The sequence below is a fragment of the Mirounga leonina genome, unplaced genomic scaffold (assembly GCF_011800145.1).
Source record: "Mirounga leonina isolate KUSES-001 unplaced genomic scaffold, KU_Mleo_1.0 Mir_114, whole genome shotgun sequence".
Taxonomy (NCBI): domain Eukaryota; kingdom Metazoa; phylum Chordata; class Mammalia; order Carnivora; family Phocidae; genus Mirounga; species Mirounga leonina.
In genome coordinates, this window is record NW_023270265.1 from 49,627,319 (window position 1) to 49,646,506 (window position 19,188).

A 19,188-nucleotide genomic window follows, 5' to 3' on the forward strand; every position below is an offset into this window, starting at 1 on the left:
TGTTTTGGAGACTAACTGGCAAGAGCAGGATCTCTCACCTAACCCCACAAAGAGGAAAGTAGGGGGACGTCACTCATTAAGTTGTGAGTCTTTTTGTCAAAGAGGTTACTTTCCTTTTGTCAAAGAGGCTGACGCTGCAGGGACTGGAGGGGGCAGCCCCGTTCTGATGAGAGAAGCTGCACACACGAGTCCGCGTCATGAGGGGCTTACTCGTTCAGCGAATGTTGGCCGAGCGCTACTGTGTACCCGCTCTGTCCTGGATGCTGGGGAACAAATATGCACGGCCCCACTGTCTGGTGGAGATCCACCTGGCACCTGGGACAGCAGGTGGTGGAGGGCGGGACCGAGGTCCCGGAGGTACTGTGGGGTGTGCGTTGGGAGGGCAGGAAACCCAAACCCAAGAATCCAGCCGGGCAGCTTCCTAGCCAGGAGACCAGTCAGTGGAGACCCTGGGGACCAGCTAGCTTGAGCCAGCGCCAGTGAGCTCCAGCTGGTGCCTCTCCTTCGGCTGACCTTGGCTCAAGAGCCAGCAGACCTAGCCTGGGAGCCTCCTTTTTATAAAGAACCTGGAAAAGCCATTTCAAGCGTGACATTTCAAAAAAATCCACTTGCACACGTGATCGCAAGATAGCATTTGGTAACAGAAGAAGATGACTCACACAACCTCACACAAGGCTAGTACAACAGATCTTTTTGATGAGCCTTTCAACAGTTTCCATAGTTATTAGAGAACAATCGGAGGTAATTTCACTGAGATTATGGTGCCCTCTGGTGGCCTCACCGGAGATTTGCTCTTTATTAACGGAGGAAAGGCTGTTTTGAGGGATGGGTTGGACTCTCCCGGTGGAGGGGAGAGGGTGTCCTTCTATCCTGGTGCACAGGTCAGCTCTGCAGTCCTGTCATTTACTTCGGGCGGGCGTGGGGTGCTGTGTGCCTCATGACGGGGCATCTTTCCTTTTCCTTGAAGTGCCGGCGTGGGCCGGACGGGCACCTTCGTAGTGATCGATGCCATGATGGACATGATGCACGCCGAGCAGAAGGTCGATGTCTTTGAGTTTGTGTCCAGAATTCGCAACCAGCGCCCTCAGATGGTTCAAACGGATGTGAGTAGTGCCTTCCCCGGGCCCCGCCCCTCACCCTGGTGTGAGCTGCGCAGAGCAAACCCAGACCCCTTTGCCACCCCCCAGACCACGTGACTGTCCCCCACACGGTGTGTGCACAAAGTGCCTGGCAGGGACGACGTGTGCCCAGTAATGCCGGCTGTCCTACTCTCCTTCCTTGACGCCATAAATGGTCATTATACACGGCTGTCAATCTGACTTTTGCCCCCACACCTCCTTCCCTGGGCAAAACATGGGGAAGAGCAAGGCCCGTGGAGCTGCTGCGCTCCGAGCGACCAGAGGCTGCGGGCACACGCGAGGGTGCTGGGTGCTCTGGGTCTCCCGCAGATGCAGTACACGTTCATCTACCAAGCCTTGCTGGAGCACTACCTCTACGGGGACACCGAGCTGGATGTGTCCTCCCTGGAAAAGCACCTGCAGACGCTGCATAGCACTGCCACCCACTTCGACAAGATCGGGCTGGAGGAGGAGTTCCGGGTGCGTGTGAACGGACTGTACGGGAAGACGGGTGGCTGGTTAAAGGAAGCCACTTTCGGTCACTGCCCCTCCGGATGGACCCCAGAAAAAGCAGGGTGGCTACCCCACCCGTGATGCAGGCGGAAGAATAATCAGGGACTTTGAGAGCTGAGCAGCAACCGCGTGGGGGAGTGTGTCATGCACATAGTTTTATTTTGGAAGATTCAGAAAATGTCTGGAGGTAGAGAAAGAGATTAACGGGTGCCCTTTACAGTGGTGCTGTTACAGGGTTGAGGGATTCGCTCAGGAGCGTCGGCGTTGTGACTGCATGATTATGTCTTTCTTGACTGCAGAAACTGACCAATGTCCGGATCATGAAGGAGAACATGAGGACGGGCAACCTGCCGGCGAATATGAAGAAGGCCAGGGTCATCCAGATCATCCCGTGTAAGGCAGCCCCACGGCCGCCCGGGGGAATTTAAACCCTCATAGCAGGATGGGATCGGGGTCGGCACCCTGTGAAAGTGTATGACGACCCACCTCTGCGAGCCAGGGCCCAAGGGCAGGACACCCTCTGGGCCTGGGGTTAAGGGCTCCTGGGGGCGATGGCGAGTGTTGGGAAGAGAACACCCACCTGTGAAGCAAGGACAGGTGACCCAGACAGTCCTGGGTGTCAGGCGGGCGGCTTGTGATATGAGACGTAGATGGCGGGAGAGGGAGGACTTCCTGGAAGTGGCGAGATTTGCTTTGGTCATGAGTCTGGGGCTGCCCAATTCCGGTCTCATCCAATCATCCCCTAAGTCTGTACATGGAGGAGGGACCCTGCTCCAGGCCTTAGGGAGGTGGGAAGCGGGCAGGGGTGCAGTCAGGACCCTAGCCTGCTGAGGTCCCGGATAAGGGGGAGGACGGAGTGCTCACATTTGTTTGTTGAGGAGGGAAGAAAGGAACTCCACAGGGGTCAGAGGAACCACAGGAAAGGAAGGGAGAGGGTGCCGCCTTGAGGAGGTGGACCCCGGGCTCCTGACATGCATTAGTGGCCACCGAGCATCCAAGTGCGTGAGGGCTGGGTGAAGCCTGCCTCAGCCTCAGAGCCCGGTTTCTTGGCGACTGTGGCCGCCACCCCAGGCCGCCTGCCTGGCCACACTCCTCTCATTCCTGAAATGCGATACTTTTAATTCTCCTATCGTGGTATGCATTACCTCAATTCATGACAAATGGCAAGGATAACTAGAATACTTTCAGAGCTTTCCTACCAAAACACAATTTTCTGGGCCAATTTAATTAACCTATTTTATAGAGTAAACCTTCCAGGGACTTGGCTTGAGGTAGCGATTTTATTAATAAGTTTTATACTTTGGAAGCTTGTAACAATACATTGAAGTTTGCAAGGCAGGACTGGAGTGTGTCCTAACTGAAGGGACATCCTGCTTTGCAGATGACTTCAACCGGGTGATCCTTTCCATGAAAAGGGGTCAAGAATACACAGACTACATCAACGCCTCCTTTATAGATGTAAGTACAGTGGACCTGGACGTGCTTTGCGAAGATGCAGCCGGTTTCCTTCGCCTGTGATCACAGGGACTCTTAATTAACTCCTTTTCACAATCAGGAAGGAATCCTGAAATCCAAATCATTCCATTAGCAGAATTACTTGCATGAAAAAAAAAAAAAAAAGAATAACGAATTTTGGGAATAGAGACCATAGGCGCACTGCTAAGTAATTGCTAGTTTCATTCTGTTTTTAAGACACAGCAATTTTTCTGTTATATCCCTAATACGCACTGGTCACCCATGGGTGCTTGCATGGCTCTCTGTCCCGCACTGTCTGCGACCCACTCCACGTGGACAACGTGGTTGTGTGTTCAGGTCACCAGGGGTCTCCACGCACAGTGGGGTTAGCCGAGGAATGGGTGGGGAAGGATGTGGCGGCTGAGTCTGCGTCAGAACTCCGCTTTGCAGATGAGAAAACTGTGCCAAAGGTCCCTTGGGCTGCGTGGAGGAACTGGACTTGAACCCGTTTCCTCTTAAGTCCACACCCAGTCCACCACCGTGATGCTAACTGATCCACAACGCAGGAAGATGTGAGAGCAGAGGCAAGGGTGCTTTCGCAGGTGGCCGGGGGGAGCTTGGCTCTAGATCCCCACTCAGAGAGGTGACCCCAGGTGCTGCAGGGGAGGCGATTCGGTTGCAGAGAGAGTGGGCGTCCTGACCCATCGCAGAGCGCACTTGTGCATGCCTGTCAGCTGGGGTTCGGCGCGGCCTGGGAAGCTGGAGAACATTTTCCGTGCTTAGGCCCTGGGCTCTCCTAAAGCCCTGCGGCTGCGCAGGAACCAGCATGAGGGGAGGTCAGACTCTAACCCCTGTTCCCGGTTTGAAGGGCTACCGACAGAAGGACTATTTCATCGCCACCCAGGGGCCCCTGGCGCACACGGTGGAGGACTTCTGGAGGATGGTGTGGGAGTGGAAGTGCCACACGGTCGTAATGCTGACGGAGGTCCAGGAGAGAGAACAGGTCAGCAGTGCTCGTGGCCGGCCCGGGCCCTCGGGGGGCAGTGTGCACCCCTGGCAGCCCAGCCCGCCTGCAAGACCCTGGCGGTCCCCTGTGAATGGCCCACCCGCGGTCAGCTGCTGAGCCCAGGCCACAGCGGCTGGGGAGGGAGAGAGGATGGAAATGAAAAAAAGTTCCATTTGCTTAGCCCTGACCACCCACACTGGCTTTTGTTTTTAGCCGACATTTTATTTAACCAGCCTTGTAGGTCTACCATTTTGAATTTCCCACAAATGCAAATTTGATCAAAACCTGTGGAACAAAACATTTACTCACTTTCTTCAAGACATAAGGACGTGGGCATTGATATGTGGACCTTACGGATGCTGTCCTGGTTGAACTGAATGAATCAATGTTTTCCTGTCCCCAGAGATCCATCGAGGGCCTTTTTGTACTGTATTTATTTAACAACATAATAAGTACTCATGAGCCCACTCTCCAACTGAAAAACCAGACTTTTACCAGTAATGCACACCTATCTGAGTGCTCTCCCAAGATAGAACCACTACCCTGGATCTGTGTCTTGATTTCTTTGCTTTTTTAAAAACACATATTGAGATGTAATTCACATACCATTCCATCCATATTTTTAAAGGGTGCAAGTCAGCAATTTTTAGCATTTTTATAGAGTTGTGCGATATCACCACTATTTAATTCCAGATAATTTCCATCACCCCTCTCCTGTTAAATCAAACGGGGCTCGGTTGTTCTCAAAAGAAACCCCATACCCATGAGTAGCCAGTCCCTATTCCTTCCTCATCTGCAACCACTAATCTACTTTCTGCCTCTATGGGTTTGCCTGTTCTAGATATTTCGTGTAAATGAGATCATGCAACATGTCTTTTGTGATTGAGTTCTTTTACTTAGCATTTTTTCAAGTTTTAACTGTGTTGTATCAAGCATAGGTTCTTTTTTTCTTGACAACTAGTATTCCATTGTATGGACATACCACATTTGTTTACCATTCATCTGTTGATGGATATTTGGGTTGTTTTCACTCTGGGGCTATTATGAATTATGTTGGAAACGTCCATGTTCGAGTTCTTATGTGGCTGTGTTTTCATTTCTCTTGGGTAGACACCTCGGGGGGGAATTGCTGGGCCACACTGTAACTCTGTCTCACGAACTCATAGGGCTGGACATTTGGAAGAATGTCCAAAGCAGCTGCCCCGTTTTATACTCCCAGCAGAGGGTATAGGGGTTCCAGTTTCTCCACCGACACTTATTACTACTGGTCTTTTTATTATTTTACAGGTTTTTTTTTTTTTTTTTAATTTATTTGAGAGAGAGAGAGAGAGAACAGGAGGAGTGGCAGAGGGAGAGGGAGAAGCAGACTCCCTGCTGAGCAGGGAGCCCGATGCGGGGCTCGATCCCAGGACCCCGGGATCATGACCCGAGCTGAAGGCAGATGCTTAACCGACTGAGCCACCCAGGTGCCCCACCACTGGTCTTTTTAAAACCATCTTAGTGGACGTGGTCTTGGCCTTTTCAGAAATGTTTTTATATCCTATACGTGTATGTCTAAAGAAGCTACTGCTCAGTTTTGCTCGCTTTCGAACTTCATATAAAGGGTGTCGTTACGGTACATATTCTTCTGGGACTTGCTTTTTCCACTCCGAGGGATGCTTCTGATACTCTTGATGCCTGTAGCTGTGGTTCATTCATCAGTATTTCATTGTGTCCCACCGCACATACCATATATCCTGCATCTGTTTATTTGTCCCTTGTTGTGTTGTGGGCATTTGGGTTGATTCCATTTTATTATTTCACAAACTGGCACATTCTCCTATGGGTCTGATGCTGCACAGGGAAGAGCCTGTTCCAAAGAGACAGAATGCTATGTTGGAGAGCGTGTGACAGTTTGAATTGACAGATAGCTCCTAACTGCGTTGCAGAGTGGTTACGTTTTCCAAGTGGACCCTGGCAGTGGAGGAGAGAGATCATTCATTGGCATCCCTAGTGTTGTTAGGGATCCTCATGTCTGCTGATTGACTAGACGCACATGTACATCATCCCTTCGAGGCTCTGATTGGCATCCCTCTGATTCCTCTGAGGTCAAGCATCACTTCATATATTTATAGATGCCATGTCCCTCCGTGCAAGATGCCTGGCCATATCTTTCCCCCATTTTCCTAGTGAGTTGCTTATTCTTTTCATATTGACTTGTAAGAATTCTTTACATATTCTTGATACTAATCCTTTGTGGGTTGCATGTACTGCAGATACCTTGTCACAGCTGCTGGCATGTCTTTTCACTCTCTCGACCATGTTTGTTGATGAAGGGAAGTTCATTGTGTTCTAATCTGATGTCACAATCTTTGTGTCGTGGGTGGTTGGCTCTTTTGAGGTCTTGTTTTTTAGTAAGTCCTTCTGTACCCCCAGAAGAAAAGACATTTTCTTCTAAGGCTTTCACAGTTTTGTTTTTGACTTTAAGTCTTAACCTGTCTGGGTTTACTTTTACGAAGATTCGAAGCTACCGTGTATGGTAGTGCAGGTTGTGCACTGCCCAACTCCAGGAGGGCTGGACCGTTCCTATCAGCCCTGGCAGGGTGAGTGAGGGACCCAGCCCTTTTCCTATATGGAAAGCCAAGTTTTCCAGCCCCATTGATTGAATAATCTCTTCCTGTGTCAGAGTTCCAAATACACCTGTCTGTTTCTGGATTCCCTCGGTCAGCAGGTATTAACGGGCCTTCATACTCACATTCGTAAGCGATCGACTCGGTCACATGAAATACGCTAAATGGTTTGAGAGCAAGCCTGCCTCCTACCGTCAAACCGCTACCAGCAGATTATCTCCTGGGAGACTTAAAATTTTATCTTATGCCCCAAGGATAAATGCTTCCAGTACTGGCCGGCAGAGGGCTCAGTGACTCACGGCGAGATAACGGTCGAGATAAAAAGCGACACGCTTTCGGAAGCCATCAGCATGCGGGACTTCCTGGTCACCTTCAAGCAGGTATTGTCGCCAGAGCGCTGGACGCTCCCATAGACAGAAGGCCCCGCAGCGCCCCTCAGGGTCTGCTTGCGATTGTCCGGGATGTCCCGTTCCTCCAGCCTTTTCCAACTGGTGCGTTCGTATCCGCGGTCAGTGCGGTGAACAGGGAGCCGTGTTATCAAGGGGCAGATCTCCTCTACCGTCCGGACCTCCGTGGTCACGTGTCTCCTTGCTGGAGCACGAGGGTGGGGGAGCGGAGTGACCGACTCCAAGAGGCATTCCACGGCCACCACCACCCCGCTCAGGAGAAGTGGCAGCGGCGGGGGAGGGGGCGGGAGGAAGAAGGCGTGTGGATGAAGCCACAGAGGCCTCTCCAGACTTTTTCAGAGCCTCTGGGGGGCATGAGGGGTCCTGGCTTCTTAAGAAGGAGACGCTCCTGTTCTCTCAGCGAAGCTGCCAGGATCCCTCATGTGTCCGGCGGGCCCTGCCAGGGGTTCCGGGGACCATCCCCTGCATATCCTGCTTCCCCCTCAGAAGGAAATTCTGCCGCCTTCCGCTCTGGGGTGCACACGGCCCACAGACAGCCTGGCCAGGACCCTCAGGCCAGCCACACAGGGACTGTGCTGGCTGTGAAGGCCCCAGGAGGAGCCCGAGCCTGGGCCCTGGTTCGCGGGAGGGTGGGTGGGCTTGGGCCTGGTCCTGGGTGGTCAGGGTTGTGTGAGCGGAAACGCCCTCTCCTGCCTGCAGCCCCTGGCCCACCAGGAGGAGCAGACCCGCATGGTCCGCCAGTTCCACTTCCACGGCTGGCCCGAGGTCGGGATCCCGGCCGAGGGCAAAGGCATGATCGACCTCATCGCAGCCGTGCAGAAGCAGCAACAACAGACGGGCAACCACCCCATCACCGTGCACTGCAGGTGAGCGGCCCAGGGCCCGGGGCGCCCCTCCTGGTGGGGTAGATGCAGACCCCGCGCCCAGGGTGCTTCTCCCAGCCGCAGCATTTCCCTAGACTCTACTTTTAACTTTCCCTTGCACAGCTAGCTTTACGTGCGTAAATGTCATCTTAGATACATGCAGGAGACGTTGTGGGAGGAGGAGCAAGGAAGTGACCCAAACACATCTCCACGAGGCTTTTGAAGTCCTCCAAAAACCTGCTGAGCACGGGTCAGACAGACCCACTCCCGAACTTCAACGGCTTGCATGGGTGGTTCTGGCCCTGGCAGATGTGCCAACCCCTCCCTATCCTCTCCCCGGGTCCTCGGGGATCCAAGTCATGCTACAGCACATCCTCACGGCAGACAGACTTTCTGGAGGCCCCCGAGGATGTCCAGGCTGGGACTGCTACCAGAGGCCTGCAGCCCCACTCCGGCCCCAAGCCTCTCAGCCCAGCTCCCAAGTCAGGCGCCAGGGAGGCCAATGGAGGGACGTGCTCGGTGCGGAATGCCTGGGGACAGTGGGGCATCCCCAGCAAGGACCTTGATAAGCAGTGTTGCAAGGGTGAAAGGGTGAATCTGGCCAAATGTAAAGACCTGCCAACTCAGGGCCCTTCCGCGCTGACTCAGCTCTGGTCACTCCAACCCCTGGCCGGCCGCCATCCCAAAGCTCTCCCTAGCAGGAGTTTGGGGTATTTTCATTCTCGGGGTGCTCATCTGCTTCTGAAGCCGCACTTCTATTTCTTCTTCCACACGTGGCTTGCACTGTTTGTTGTGACTGCCACTGGCCCCGCCCCACCCACCCCTTAGAGCTGCCAGGGCCTCGGCTGACCTTGGAGGGTTTGGAACTCTTTGCCTGGGACCGGCCTCGGCGCACTTCGGGCCTGGCCAGCAGGTGGAGCACCGGCCTCGGTTTTCAGTTCCTGGGGGGGCTTTGTAGGAGTCATTTGGAATAAACTAGAAAGAGTTCCTCTGTGTTCTGCCTCCACAGACCCAGACGGAGTTTAGCACACGGAGGGCACCAGGGAGTCAAAGGTGAACAAGGTCCCACAAGGGCAGATGTGGGGACAGTCGTTGAAATAGGTCAGGAGCCTTAGAATCAGCCCACCCTCAGGCCTCTGGGCCTGGAGGGCTTTCTGGAAGAAGCCAGCCAGACCTGCCCACTTTAGGCCTGGTTGCTTGGCTCTCCTGAGGGTGTCTGAGCTCTGCTCTTGTAGGGTTTATCCAGTGTATCAAGAAAATGATCCTCTTAAGGGAAGTGGACCCAGATCTTCTTTGCTGGGAGGTGTCCCTTATCTAGTCTTTACTGGCAGTGACTGCCCCCTGTCTTAAACTCACACCTTATGAACCAGCACCTCTCAGAAGGCGGTCCCTAGCACAGAAGGAGAGTCTAGACAGAGATGACCTCTCCCTAGTCCCAAACCAGGAGGGTCTGCATTTCTGACAAGTCCCCAGGCGATGCTGATGCTGCTGGTCCTGGGGACCACACTCTGAGAACCAGCGGTCTACACCAGGCGGGGGGGACATGGTTGCCCTAGCTTGAAAGTTTGTAACCGGTCTCGATCCAACTCAAGAGATACCTTTCTGCTGCAACTGGACAAGTGTTTTAGGAATTTCATGTTTGCTGACTCTCGCTCAGTATAGATGATCATTAGAAACCCAAACTTTGATCGCTTTCAGTGATGATGGCTTTGCGCTGATGTGTAGAGCTGAGCTGTGGGCTGTCCCTTTCTCATCCCCACGGGTGCGTTTGGTTATCTGCATTAAGCACTTTTCCTCCCCAGTGCTGGAGCCGGGCGAACAGGTACATTCATAGCGCTCAGCAACATTCTGGAACGAGTAAAAGCCGAGGGCCTTTTAGACGTATTCCAAGCTGTGAAGAGTTTGCGACTTCAGAGACCACATATGGTGCAAACCCTGGTAAGAAATGGAGCCATGGGGACATTTCTGGAAGGGTCAAGAATTGTCTTACATTGAATTTGGTGTCTGTTTCATTCAAGGAGCTCGAGTGTGTGGGGAGGGAGGAGGGTGAGCTTCCCAAGGGAAAGAGCTCATGGTACTCTTTGCAGTGAAGTTTTATGGACCCCCTTCCTTCCTTGTCTCTGCTGGGGACTGTCCCCTGGGCAGGACACGGGAGGAGGGGCACACTCGTGGCTTTAGACTGTGAGACCCCTTGGACAGATGCACTGATGATACCAACTTTCTGTGTCCAAGTGACTCTTCCACCATATTCTGGCGCCGTTCTCTTTCATCCTGTGACAGATCCACACACTTTCTGGTTTGCAGAAGGCGTGCCTCCTCGCAACCGTGGTGATTGTCCTACCCCAATAAGTGCGATTTCAGAAACTGTTATAACCCATCATTTCTCTCCGGTCTTCCTGTTTTTACATTTGCCCTCCTTGTCCACTCACTCTGCATGGCTAACAGGATCCCGACTCCAGCAAGTATAGAAGGTGGCAGGAGAGCCTTCCACAACCTTCCCATCGCAGGGGAAGCCCAACTGCTAGAACCACCGGAGTGCAGCGGGGTTCGCCTCCCGCCCCCAGGCTGGGCGGGAGCACGGATCTCACCCCGACGGCACACTAGCCGGGCCTGGAGAGAGTTCATATTCCTCCATTGCCAGCTGCCCTTAAGCTTTCTGGGGGTGGGACCCAGGCAGGCATTGACATATTTAAAGCCCTCCCTGTGGTCCCAAAGTGCAGACAGGTTTGAGAACCACTATGAGTAAAGGAAACAGGGTGCCTGCTGGCTCCCCACACACCTTGCCCCACGTGCCCCTCTTGGGCCCGGGCCGTGACTGAGAGCAGAAAGGAGATGGCCCTCATCCCAGCACAGGCAGTCCTTCTTGCTAGACCTCTGGAAGATGCTAGAGAGGTCCTTCTAAAAGTCATGCCTGCCTCCCGATAGCTAATACCTCCTAGGGGCATCACAAACGTGAACGACTTTGGGCATGGAAAACACAGAGGCAGACCCCTCCATGGGGGATTTTCTAGATCAAAATAATAATAATGAATAGGAGCACCCTCCAAAAAAATTCCTTTTTTAATTCTGAGCCAGACTCTCTCAGCTCCTTTCCTGACTGTTCTTAAGTCCACTACAGGCTTCCCCAGGTAGCGGTTGTAGCTTTTGTCCTGCCCCCGGTTAAATATAAAAGCTAAGCCATGGCGTTCCTTTGATGCTCGGGCTTCGGGCTGTCATCCCAAATGCATGGCTGGCCCCCATCATGGCTCTGCAACCTCGAACAAGCTCCTTCCACTTTCTGGACTTTAGTTCCTTATCTGTGGAAAATGGGGTGATGGCCCCTGCCTTTAGTCGATGTGCACATTGGCTTTATGTATGTCCGTCAGTGGCCCCACGAGTGCCTGGCCAGGGAGGCGCCCTTGTCTGGCTCAGCATACAAACACTTCCTTGGTTTTGAAGGGACCTCAGCTCTCATAAATTCATCTGGTCTGGCCCATGTATCCTATCTCCAAGAGCCTCTCCATCCGAACGCCCCCTGACTCAGCTCTGCTCTTCCCACTGCCGCCTCTCGCCGGACCCCTCCCTGGGAAGCTGCCCGTGGCTGTCATTTAGCCTGTGTCTGTGCTCTCTGTTCCGGTGACACCGTTTAACAGAGGGTTTATAACCTGACTTTGAAAGTCAGCAAATTGCTGGCCACTCTGCAAGACTCCTGAGATAGGCTTTAGGGCAACTGGCATTCCAAGGCTAAAAGTGTGTGTGTTTTTTTGTTTTGTTTTGTTTTCTGGGAGCTTTGTGCCTTGATCGGAAATGTCTGTGACCTGAGGTGTGGCCCATGTCATCCCAATAAATTGCCAAAATACATGCCATTGATCCCTGGCCACCAGTGACTTGGACTCAAGACACAGTGTGGCTGGGTCGTGGTTTGCTCTTGTGTTTCCTGCTAAAACAGAGAGTGATTAATGGCGCCTCCACCTCCTGCCTGATAGGAGCCACTTTGACGTGTGGCTGAAGTACCTTCCAAATACTGGGAGAGAAGGCGGGAGGGGCTGGCGGCCACACTGGGTTTCTCTGGCTTCCCAGGCCCCTCACTTGAGGGCCCAACTGCCATTGCCATGACTCAGCCAGTGATGTCTAGGGTCTGCAAGTAACCAGACCCTGTTACTTGAGAGGCAGGTTAGCTGCCGTCTGTTGTTACTCAAAACTTCGGGGTCCACTCCCCATCTGCCCATTGATCGTCATGCACACAGTTTTCCAAAATCTCTGGCAACTGCCGTTGGCTCCATCTTTTACGTGTCTTCCCATGGAGTGCCCACTATTGGCGACACCGTAGGCCCCGTGTGGCCGCCCCTCTATCCACCCACTGCCCTGGCTCCCAGCCTTACCCCCTCCAAGATCCCCGAGGAGGACAAGAGTCAGATGATGTGCAGCCATGCTTTAATGAGTTAAATGCCTTAGACAGAGAGAAGGCAATATTCTTCTGAATTCTAGTAAAATTTATATAAAACAATGTCCCCTTTTTAGAGTAAACTTAGGTTTAAAAATAGCCTAGAGGTTCATCTTTCTAAACTTCCATAGATTACTTGTTTGTTCATTGTGAAGTTTATCTGAAGTTCAGTATTCTGACTTTTCTCATTGTCATTTCAAAAATACCTGTTTTCCAGTTTAAATATGAAAACTGAAGGCCTTTTACTCAGACTACCCTAAAATATGCCAAGTTGAAACTAAACATTGATATTTTCTATATAAAACAACAGCTTTAGGGGCACCTGGGTGGCTCAGTCGGTCGAGCATCCGACTCTTGGTTTCGGCTCAGGCCATGATCTCAGGGTCCTGGGATCAAGTCCTGAGACGGGCTCTGCGCTCAGTGGGGAGACTGCTTGAGATTCTCTCCCTCTGCCCCTCCCCACCCTGCTCGCTCTCTCACTTTCTCTCTCTCTCTCAAATAAATAAAATCTTAAAATATAACAATAACAAAAACAACAAAAATCCAGCTTTATTTGGAAGTGCCAAAAAAGTAAATGTTATAACCGGTCACACTGTTTCATGTCTTCTTTTTAAATGTTTCTCCTAATTAAATTAATGGATTTTTAAAAAAATATCACTTTAACGTCTTTTTTTTTTTTTTCCAGGAACAGTATGAATTCTGCTACAAAGTGGTACAAGATTTTATTGATATATTTTCTGATTATGCTAATTTCAAATGAAAATTCCTGCCTTAAAATATTTTTTAATTTAATGGTCAGTATATTTTATAAAAATCATGTTAATTTATTTCATAGTTGACATTAATACCCATCCTAATTTCTTTGTATATATTTTGTTATGCTTTAAAGGCCACCAGCTATAAAGTCATTAAATCTTAAATACCCCTTTTAAAAACTGGAATAATATATTAAGGTCAAGTAATATCCTATAAAATATATTTCTGCTAATATCAGTAATTATTTTAATTCTGCATCAGGTTCATCACATCATTGAATTTCACACATGCAGCACCTCTAAATGTTAAAAATCTTAGTATGCAACATGTGCTTATGCAGGAGAGTAAACACAAAGCCTGCTATTAAGAAAGCGGTCAAGGACTCAAAAATCAGTTGAAAATTCTCTTTCCTGACACTGATTTTACAGCCCCGAGCAGTGGCATTTTGTGGAAGGTAAAATGTTCACGAGGATACACTGTAAATAGGGAATTCTGTGAAATCCTCTGTTGCAACTCATGTGGTTGATTTTTACATTTTGAAGATCAAAGACTCTGCAGCCTGAATGCAGGTGTAAAACACGTTAGCGTCGCTGGTGGCTGTAGAGTGAGACTTAAACATGCGTTTACTCAAGGCTGGGTCCTTGCTGCCTTGGCTAGAAGAGGGGAGATGTAGGCGCCGGGGGTAAGGTTCGCCCACGGCTTTGGGTACAGCGCAACCAGCTCGCGGGCTGTGCTCCCACGTAGCCCCTTGCTGTCCGTCTGTCTGGGCGTTTGACGCAGATGACCAGCTGCCTTTCTCACCCTCACCTCCCACTCTGCCCCCGCCGCCCAGCTGGTCTTGAGCTCTCCTAGAGCCTCAACACCAACCACTCCCCAGTCCTAACGTTCAGATAAAGCCGAACATCCAACTCACACAGCTGCAAGGAGCACGCGCTTAGGGAGAAAACCACAAGCAATTATGCTTTAAACTTTCTGAGAAGCATTTTGGTATTTAAAAAAAAAAAATCTTGTAAAAGCTAAGATTGTTTGTAAGAAAAGAAATCTTAAAATCTAGATTTATATGTTTTTTTTTAAAGTCCCACTCCCCAATATTTAAATAAAAGAAAAAGAGAGAGAAATCCTTAAATCTAAAGGCTAACTTATTTTTGAATGGAAATACTACTGAGACCTTTGACACTGGGTAATAACGATCTCACTGCCAGACAGGATTGGTTAGTGGGGCAAAAAAAAAGGGGGGGGAAGGATGAATGTAGAAAAGTTTAAGGACAGTGATCTTTCTGTGGCCATACGGTAGCAGATGAGCAGATGAGCACAATATAAAAAAAAAAAAAGACACCTGCTCCGACTTACTAAAAGCATTTAACATGTGCATTTGGGGTACATTTGTTTTTTGTTTTTGCTTTTTAAAAGAAATATAAAGGCCTTATTTGACATTTCCGCTGAGAAGTGATTGTACCCTCCTATTGCACTATTCATCCGGTGTCCGTCCCTGGTGTGCACAATGCAAACCCAAGGCTGGTTACATGCGGATAGTAGCCTCGCGTAATCAAGCCTCCGCTGCTCCTCTGAGCCCCACCCCCGGGTAAGAGGAGGTGCCAGCAGGAAGGGCAGAAGCACAACTTTGTGACTGCTGCCACCCCCCACCCCCACCCCGCCAGCCGCATCCCTGGGCTACACACGCACTGCTGAATGCATCCCTCTCTCCTTCCCAGTACAGTGAGAATGCATTGGGGTCGAGGAGGAAAATGGAGGGAATTTTGCAAGACTCACCAGCTGGTCCCATATGTTTTCATTGTTAAAACCCCAAGTCCAGAGCCTTTCTTTGACTGAAGGAGAAGAGAGAGAACCAAGCTTTCATTCGGCACCAAACCCTGGAAACCGAGCCGGCTAGTTGTGGTGAAGGTAACTAAAGTCAAAGTCAGGGAATGGGTTTGGGTCTAATTTAGGAACCCTCATTAGAATCTGTCAGGCCTTTTAGTGGCCACCTGGCATCTCTTGGATGGAGACTAAGATCAACCTTAGCCGGGGTACCTTTGGGAAAGTGCCCCGTGTGTGTTCTTCCGTCTCCTGTGCCCACTGCAAGCATCCTGGCACCTGCTGTAGCCCTTCCAATTCTGGAGACAAAGCAGAAGCCACTGTCCCTTGGAGGCACTGGCCTTTCTGGGGGCCTGGGAATTGTAGCCTCATGGCCTCTGCCCAGGCCCCCGCACCCAGTCCAAGGCCCCCTCCGGTCCAAACAGTCTCTTTGGGCCCTTGGGGACTGGCCGCCCTATCTGTGCCAGCCAAAAAGCTGACCTCTTCTTCCCCCTCGGTCAAAGTAGGTCCATTGTACATAACAAACCATACCACGCTGACGGCACCGACGCCGCCGTCCTTCCTGTCACGTTTTTGTATGTTGCATGCGGTTGCATTCAAATGCCAAATAGCGATTAGGAGCCTACCGTTCTGATCGACAAGCTGTACGGTCACTGTGTGACTCACTTTACTGTCTCTCTCCACGTGCTAGACGAATGAAGAATGCATACCAGTGTTTTAAAAGGTATTTTTATGTGTTTTTAAAAACTTTTTAAAATGAGCCTGACATGTCTGTTTCAGCATTCCGAGACATGCCCATGTTATTTTTAAAATGTGTGATTACTGATAATTTTGTTTAACTCAGTTGTGTTTAATTTATGTGCAATCTTTATAATATATGTATGTATTCCCAGTTTCAACTATCATATTTTCTTTTATTACATCTATAATTTGATCTTGCTCTGATTATAATGCCAGTGAATGTTGCTGAATTCTTTGTATATGCAAATTGCAAGATCTAAAACATTCTGATGCAAGGATAAATCTTTACTTTGACTTCCAGCCTGTGTCTCTTTCTTCCATGAAATCTCTTCATTGCATTCGAACTGTGCCTTACATCCTTTTAGACAAGACATTCATTAGGAGGTAGACATTGAGTTATGTAGACAATTAATTTAGGACTTCTAACATCTAGCTCAGCCCTGGCAGGGAAACAGCCCAGACACTGGGCATGGTGGCTGGGGGTTGGCCCCAGCTCCCAGCTGCTCTTCAGAAGGCGTGACCTGCGTGTGCAGCACAGAGTAATAACTCGCCCTTCTGGGAGCCTGTGCTCCTACTGGAATCCAAACAGGGATCTGTGCTCTGAGCAGTGGCTTCTCGGAGTCCCCAAGGAAGATGACAGAATGCTTAAAGTCCACAGCCAGGTGGAATCAGAAAGTCCTTCCAACACTGCTTTGCCTCCTAAAATCTGAAACCCTGTTAGATCTCCCTTTGCACATGCATATGTCTCTGGTCATCCCCAAATCTCTCTCTGCACCCCTCCACCTTCACCTCCTTCCCAGGCCCACACACTGACGTCCTCTTTCAGATATCCCAGGGCTAACGTGGAATTTAAACATATGCTTCTTATTATTTGTATTTATTAATAACTTTTATGAGGCTTGTTATATTTGCTAAAATGGATGATTTCATAACCTTTTATATCCCTTTCCCTCTCCTCCCACCCCCAAATATCACCTGCTATGCAATGCCATTTGCTCCTATGGACCATTTAATTACTGGGTGTTCCTTACGGGTCTGTCTGTCTGCATGTCTGCATGTCCCTTATCGGCTCTAGGTACAGCAGGACCTGGGATAAAGGGACTAGAGAAGTGTAGGTGCAGACAGGGGAGGTTTGGGAGATGGATGGTGGGGGCAAGAATGGGCATCAACCAGGCAACCGAGGACCAGGGGACTCAACCAATCTGACCGAGACCACAGCCTCAGAAAAGGAAGAAACATCAGGCCAGCCGCAGGGGTACCCCCCCCTCCCCGCATCAAATGGAAACATTCAAACATGCCTTCACATGCTAATGACCTCATACAGACTTGCAGGTTAGTGAGCAGGTTAGCCAACAGCCGAAGGAGCTTAGCGCCTAGCTAGGATTGAATGGCGTGGATTAGGAAGGCGGTGTATGCCTTCTACCAGGCTACATGGCATTTCCGAGCACCGAAGGACTCAAGGGTGAGATACATCTGAACCTTGGAGAATTAATATATGAAAACTTTGCATCTTAGAAGTGACGAAACAGGTCCCCTCTATGCAGTTGTGTGAATCGCCCTTTTGTTCAACGTTCTGTCTTAGCATCTGGCCATGTCCACACGCATGCAGCTTCCTCAGCTGCCTTTAAAGGGCTACTTCGTATTCTCCAAACCTCACAGACTCTGATGGTCATTCCTCCATCATGGACATTGGCTTGCATCCTCCAGTGTCGGGACGAAAACACCTGCATGCACGTGCGTTTGCTCTCGGGTACCAAGTACTTCTCCAGGAAAGCTTCCTAGGGGTGGAGTTTCTGGGCTATACACATTTTAATATGTATCATCTTAATTATCAGTAGTAACTGCCAAGTTGCCAGAAGATGGCCTAACTTGTTTACCGCTGGTGCTGCAGCTGGTTCCTGTTTGCCTCTGCATCACTAACCCTGGATACGAGCAAACCTCTTAGTTTTTGCAAAACCTAGAAGCAAAAAAGTCATACTTCATTTCAACTTGCATTTCCCTAACTTGCAGTGGGTCGAGCATCTTTTCACCTTTTATTTTTTGTATTTTATCTGTGAATCACCAATTCGGATTTTTTATCCAGCTTCCAAATTTTTTATCCATTTCCAAAAAGTCACTTGACTTTTTCTCGATTTATTGTGATTCTTTTTATCACAAGACACCCAACCTTCTGTTACTCAGATTAGAAATATTTCCCTTCAATACTTTATAGAAGATCGTCACTGATGGCTGTTTAAACCCCTCGTCTGGGAAACTTGGGGACTCACTAGCTTACAGATTGGGTTGGTAAGAATGAGGCTGAGTCTGCCCAACAGCAGGGCCCTCTGGGGCCCAATAAACATACCAAATAGATCTTTCATTCCTACGAAATCATGGTGGAGACACGAGGAGGGGCTTTGTGCGAACAAGTCACGGGCATTCTGTCCTTTGTAAAGACCACCATTCACGAACTCCCAGTTTACAGATTACTGGATGCTCATGTGCCAGCACTGGAGGTGCCAAGATGGGGAGGACCATGCCCCTGCCCTCAGAGGCCTGGTCTCTCTGCACGGCCCTGGAATCCGGGGGAGGGGGCCTGGAACTGCATCCAGGAAGACGATTCAGTGGCTCACCTAGAGGAAACTCCTAGATAGTATCCCAGCCACGTATCTTGACTCATTGTTAGTGAAGAGGTAGCCTTTGCTTTATGGAGTCGACATCCGCGATGTAGTCCCCCCGTGACAACCTGGGAAGCTTCCACCCGGTGAGTGCGGGGCAGTCGAGTCCCAGGTTCCCCGTCCTGACTTGTGTGTAGGATTGAGGGAGCCTTCCCTTCCTTTCTTCCTCAGCCCCTCCAGGTAGGGATAAAGTCCAGACACACGCAGACACCTGACAGCCTTGCTCTACCTCCCGACAGAACACCTCCTCCCCGGGACAAGCGCACTCACCGCGGGGTCCCACCCCCGGGACCCCACCCCCAGGACTTGCTCACACGTTCTCTCCCAGGATCTAGATCATGCTCCAGCGGCCAAAAGGCTGAGTCTGGCAGGCCTGGGTCAAATCCTTGTCCCTGGACCCACCGCTTCCGCCCAGACTGATCAGATATGGTCGGGGGCCCAGGGGTCCCCTTCTCTATGTATGAGGGCTGTTCCCGCAGGGCTAATGCGACGGCTCACCGGCCAGGGGAGCCAGGGGAAGAGTTGCGGTCCCACCACGTCGGAGTCCTAGAGACGCAGACATGCTGGCGAACAGGGCCCTCTGACTCAGCCCCGGTCTGTGGCTCCCCGGTCTGTGGCTCCTGTTTTTGCCTCCGTCCCCCCCACCCTTCCTTTAATAAAAAGCCTATGGGTTTTAAAATGTCACTTCACAGACAGCTGGTCGGCCACGTCATGTGGCTGGGGCCACTGGAACGTGCTGGTGGACCCCTGGTCTGCCCGTTGTGAAGGACAGAGCTTCGTGCTAGCAGACGAGGCTGACTCCCAGGTAGTGCGCTGGTTTCCCCG

General features: G+C 50.6%; 1 protein-coding gene across 5 annotated transcripts in view; it reads left to right on the plus strand.

Moving 5' to 3' along the window:
• PTPRE (protein tyrosine phosphatase receptor type E) overlaps positions 1-16,004 on the plus strand; it is a 149,963-nt gene extending 133,959 nt beyond the window's left edge. For all 5 annotated transcript variants that reach the window (XM_034986082.1, XM_034986067.1, XM_034986073.1 and 2 more), the window contains 9 exons: positions 968-1,103; positions 1,449-1,598; positions 1,931-2,024; positions 3,013-3,089; positions 3,955-4,089; positions 6,956-7,081; positions 7,808-7,974; positions 9,774-9,909; positions 13,080-16,004. In XM_034986082.1, coding sequence (XP_034841973.1) covers positions 968-1,103; positions 1,449-1,598; positions 1,931-2,024; positions 3,013-3,089; positions 3,955-4,089; positions 6,956-7,081; positions 7,808-7,974; positions 9,774-9,909; positions 13,080-13,154 — 1,096 coding nt within the window. In that variant the 3' untranslated portion in view covers positions 13,155-16,004. The remainder of the gene's footprint in view (positions 1-967; positions 1,104-1,448; positions 1,599-1,930; positions 2,025-3,012; positions 3,090-3,954; positions 4,090-6,955; positions 7,082-7,807; positions 7,975-9,773; positions 9,910-13,079) is intronic.
• Positions 16,005-19,188: the final 3,184 nt, after the last annotated feature.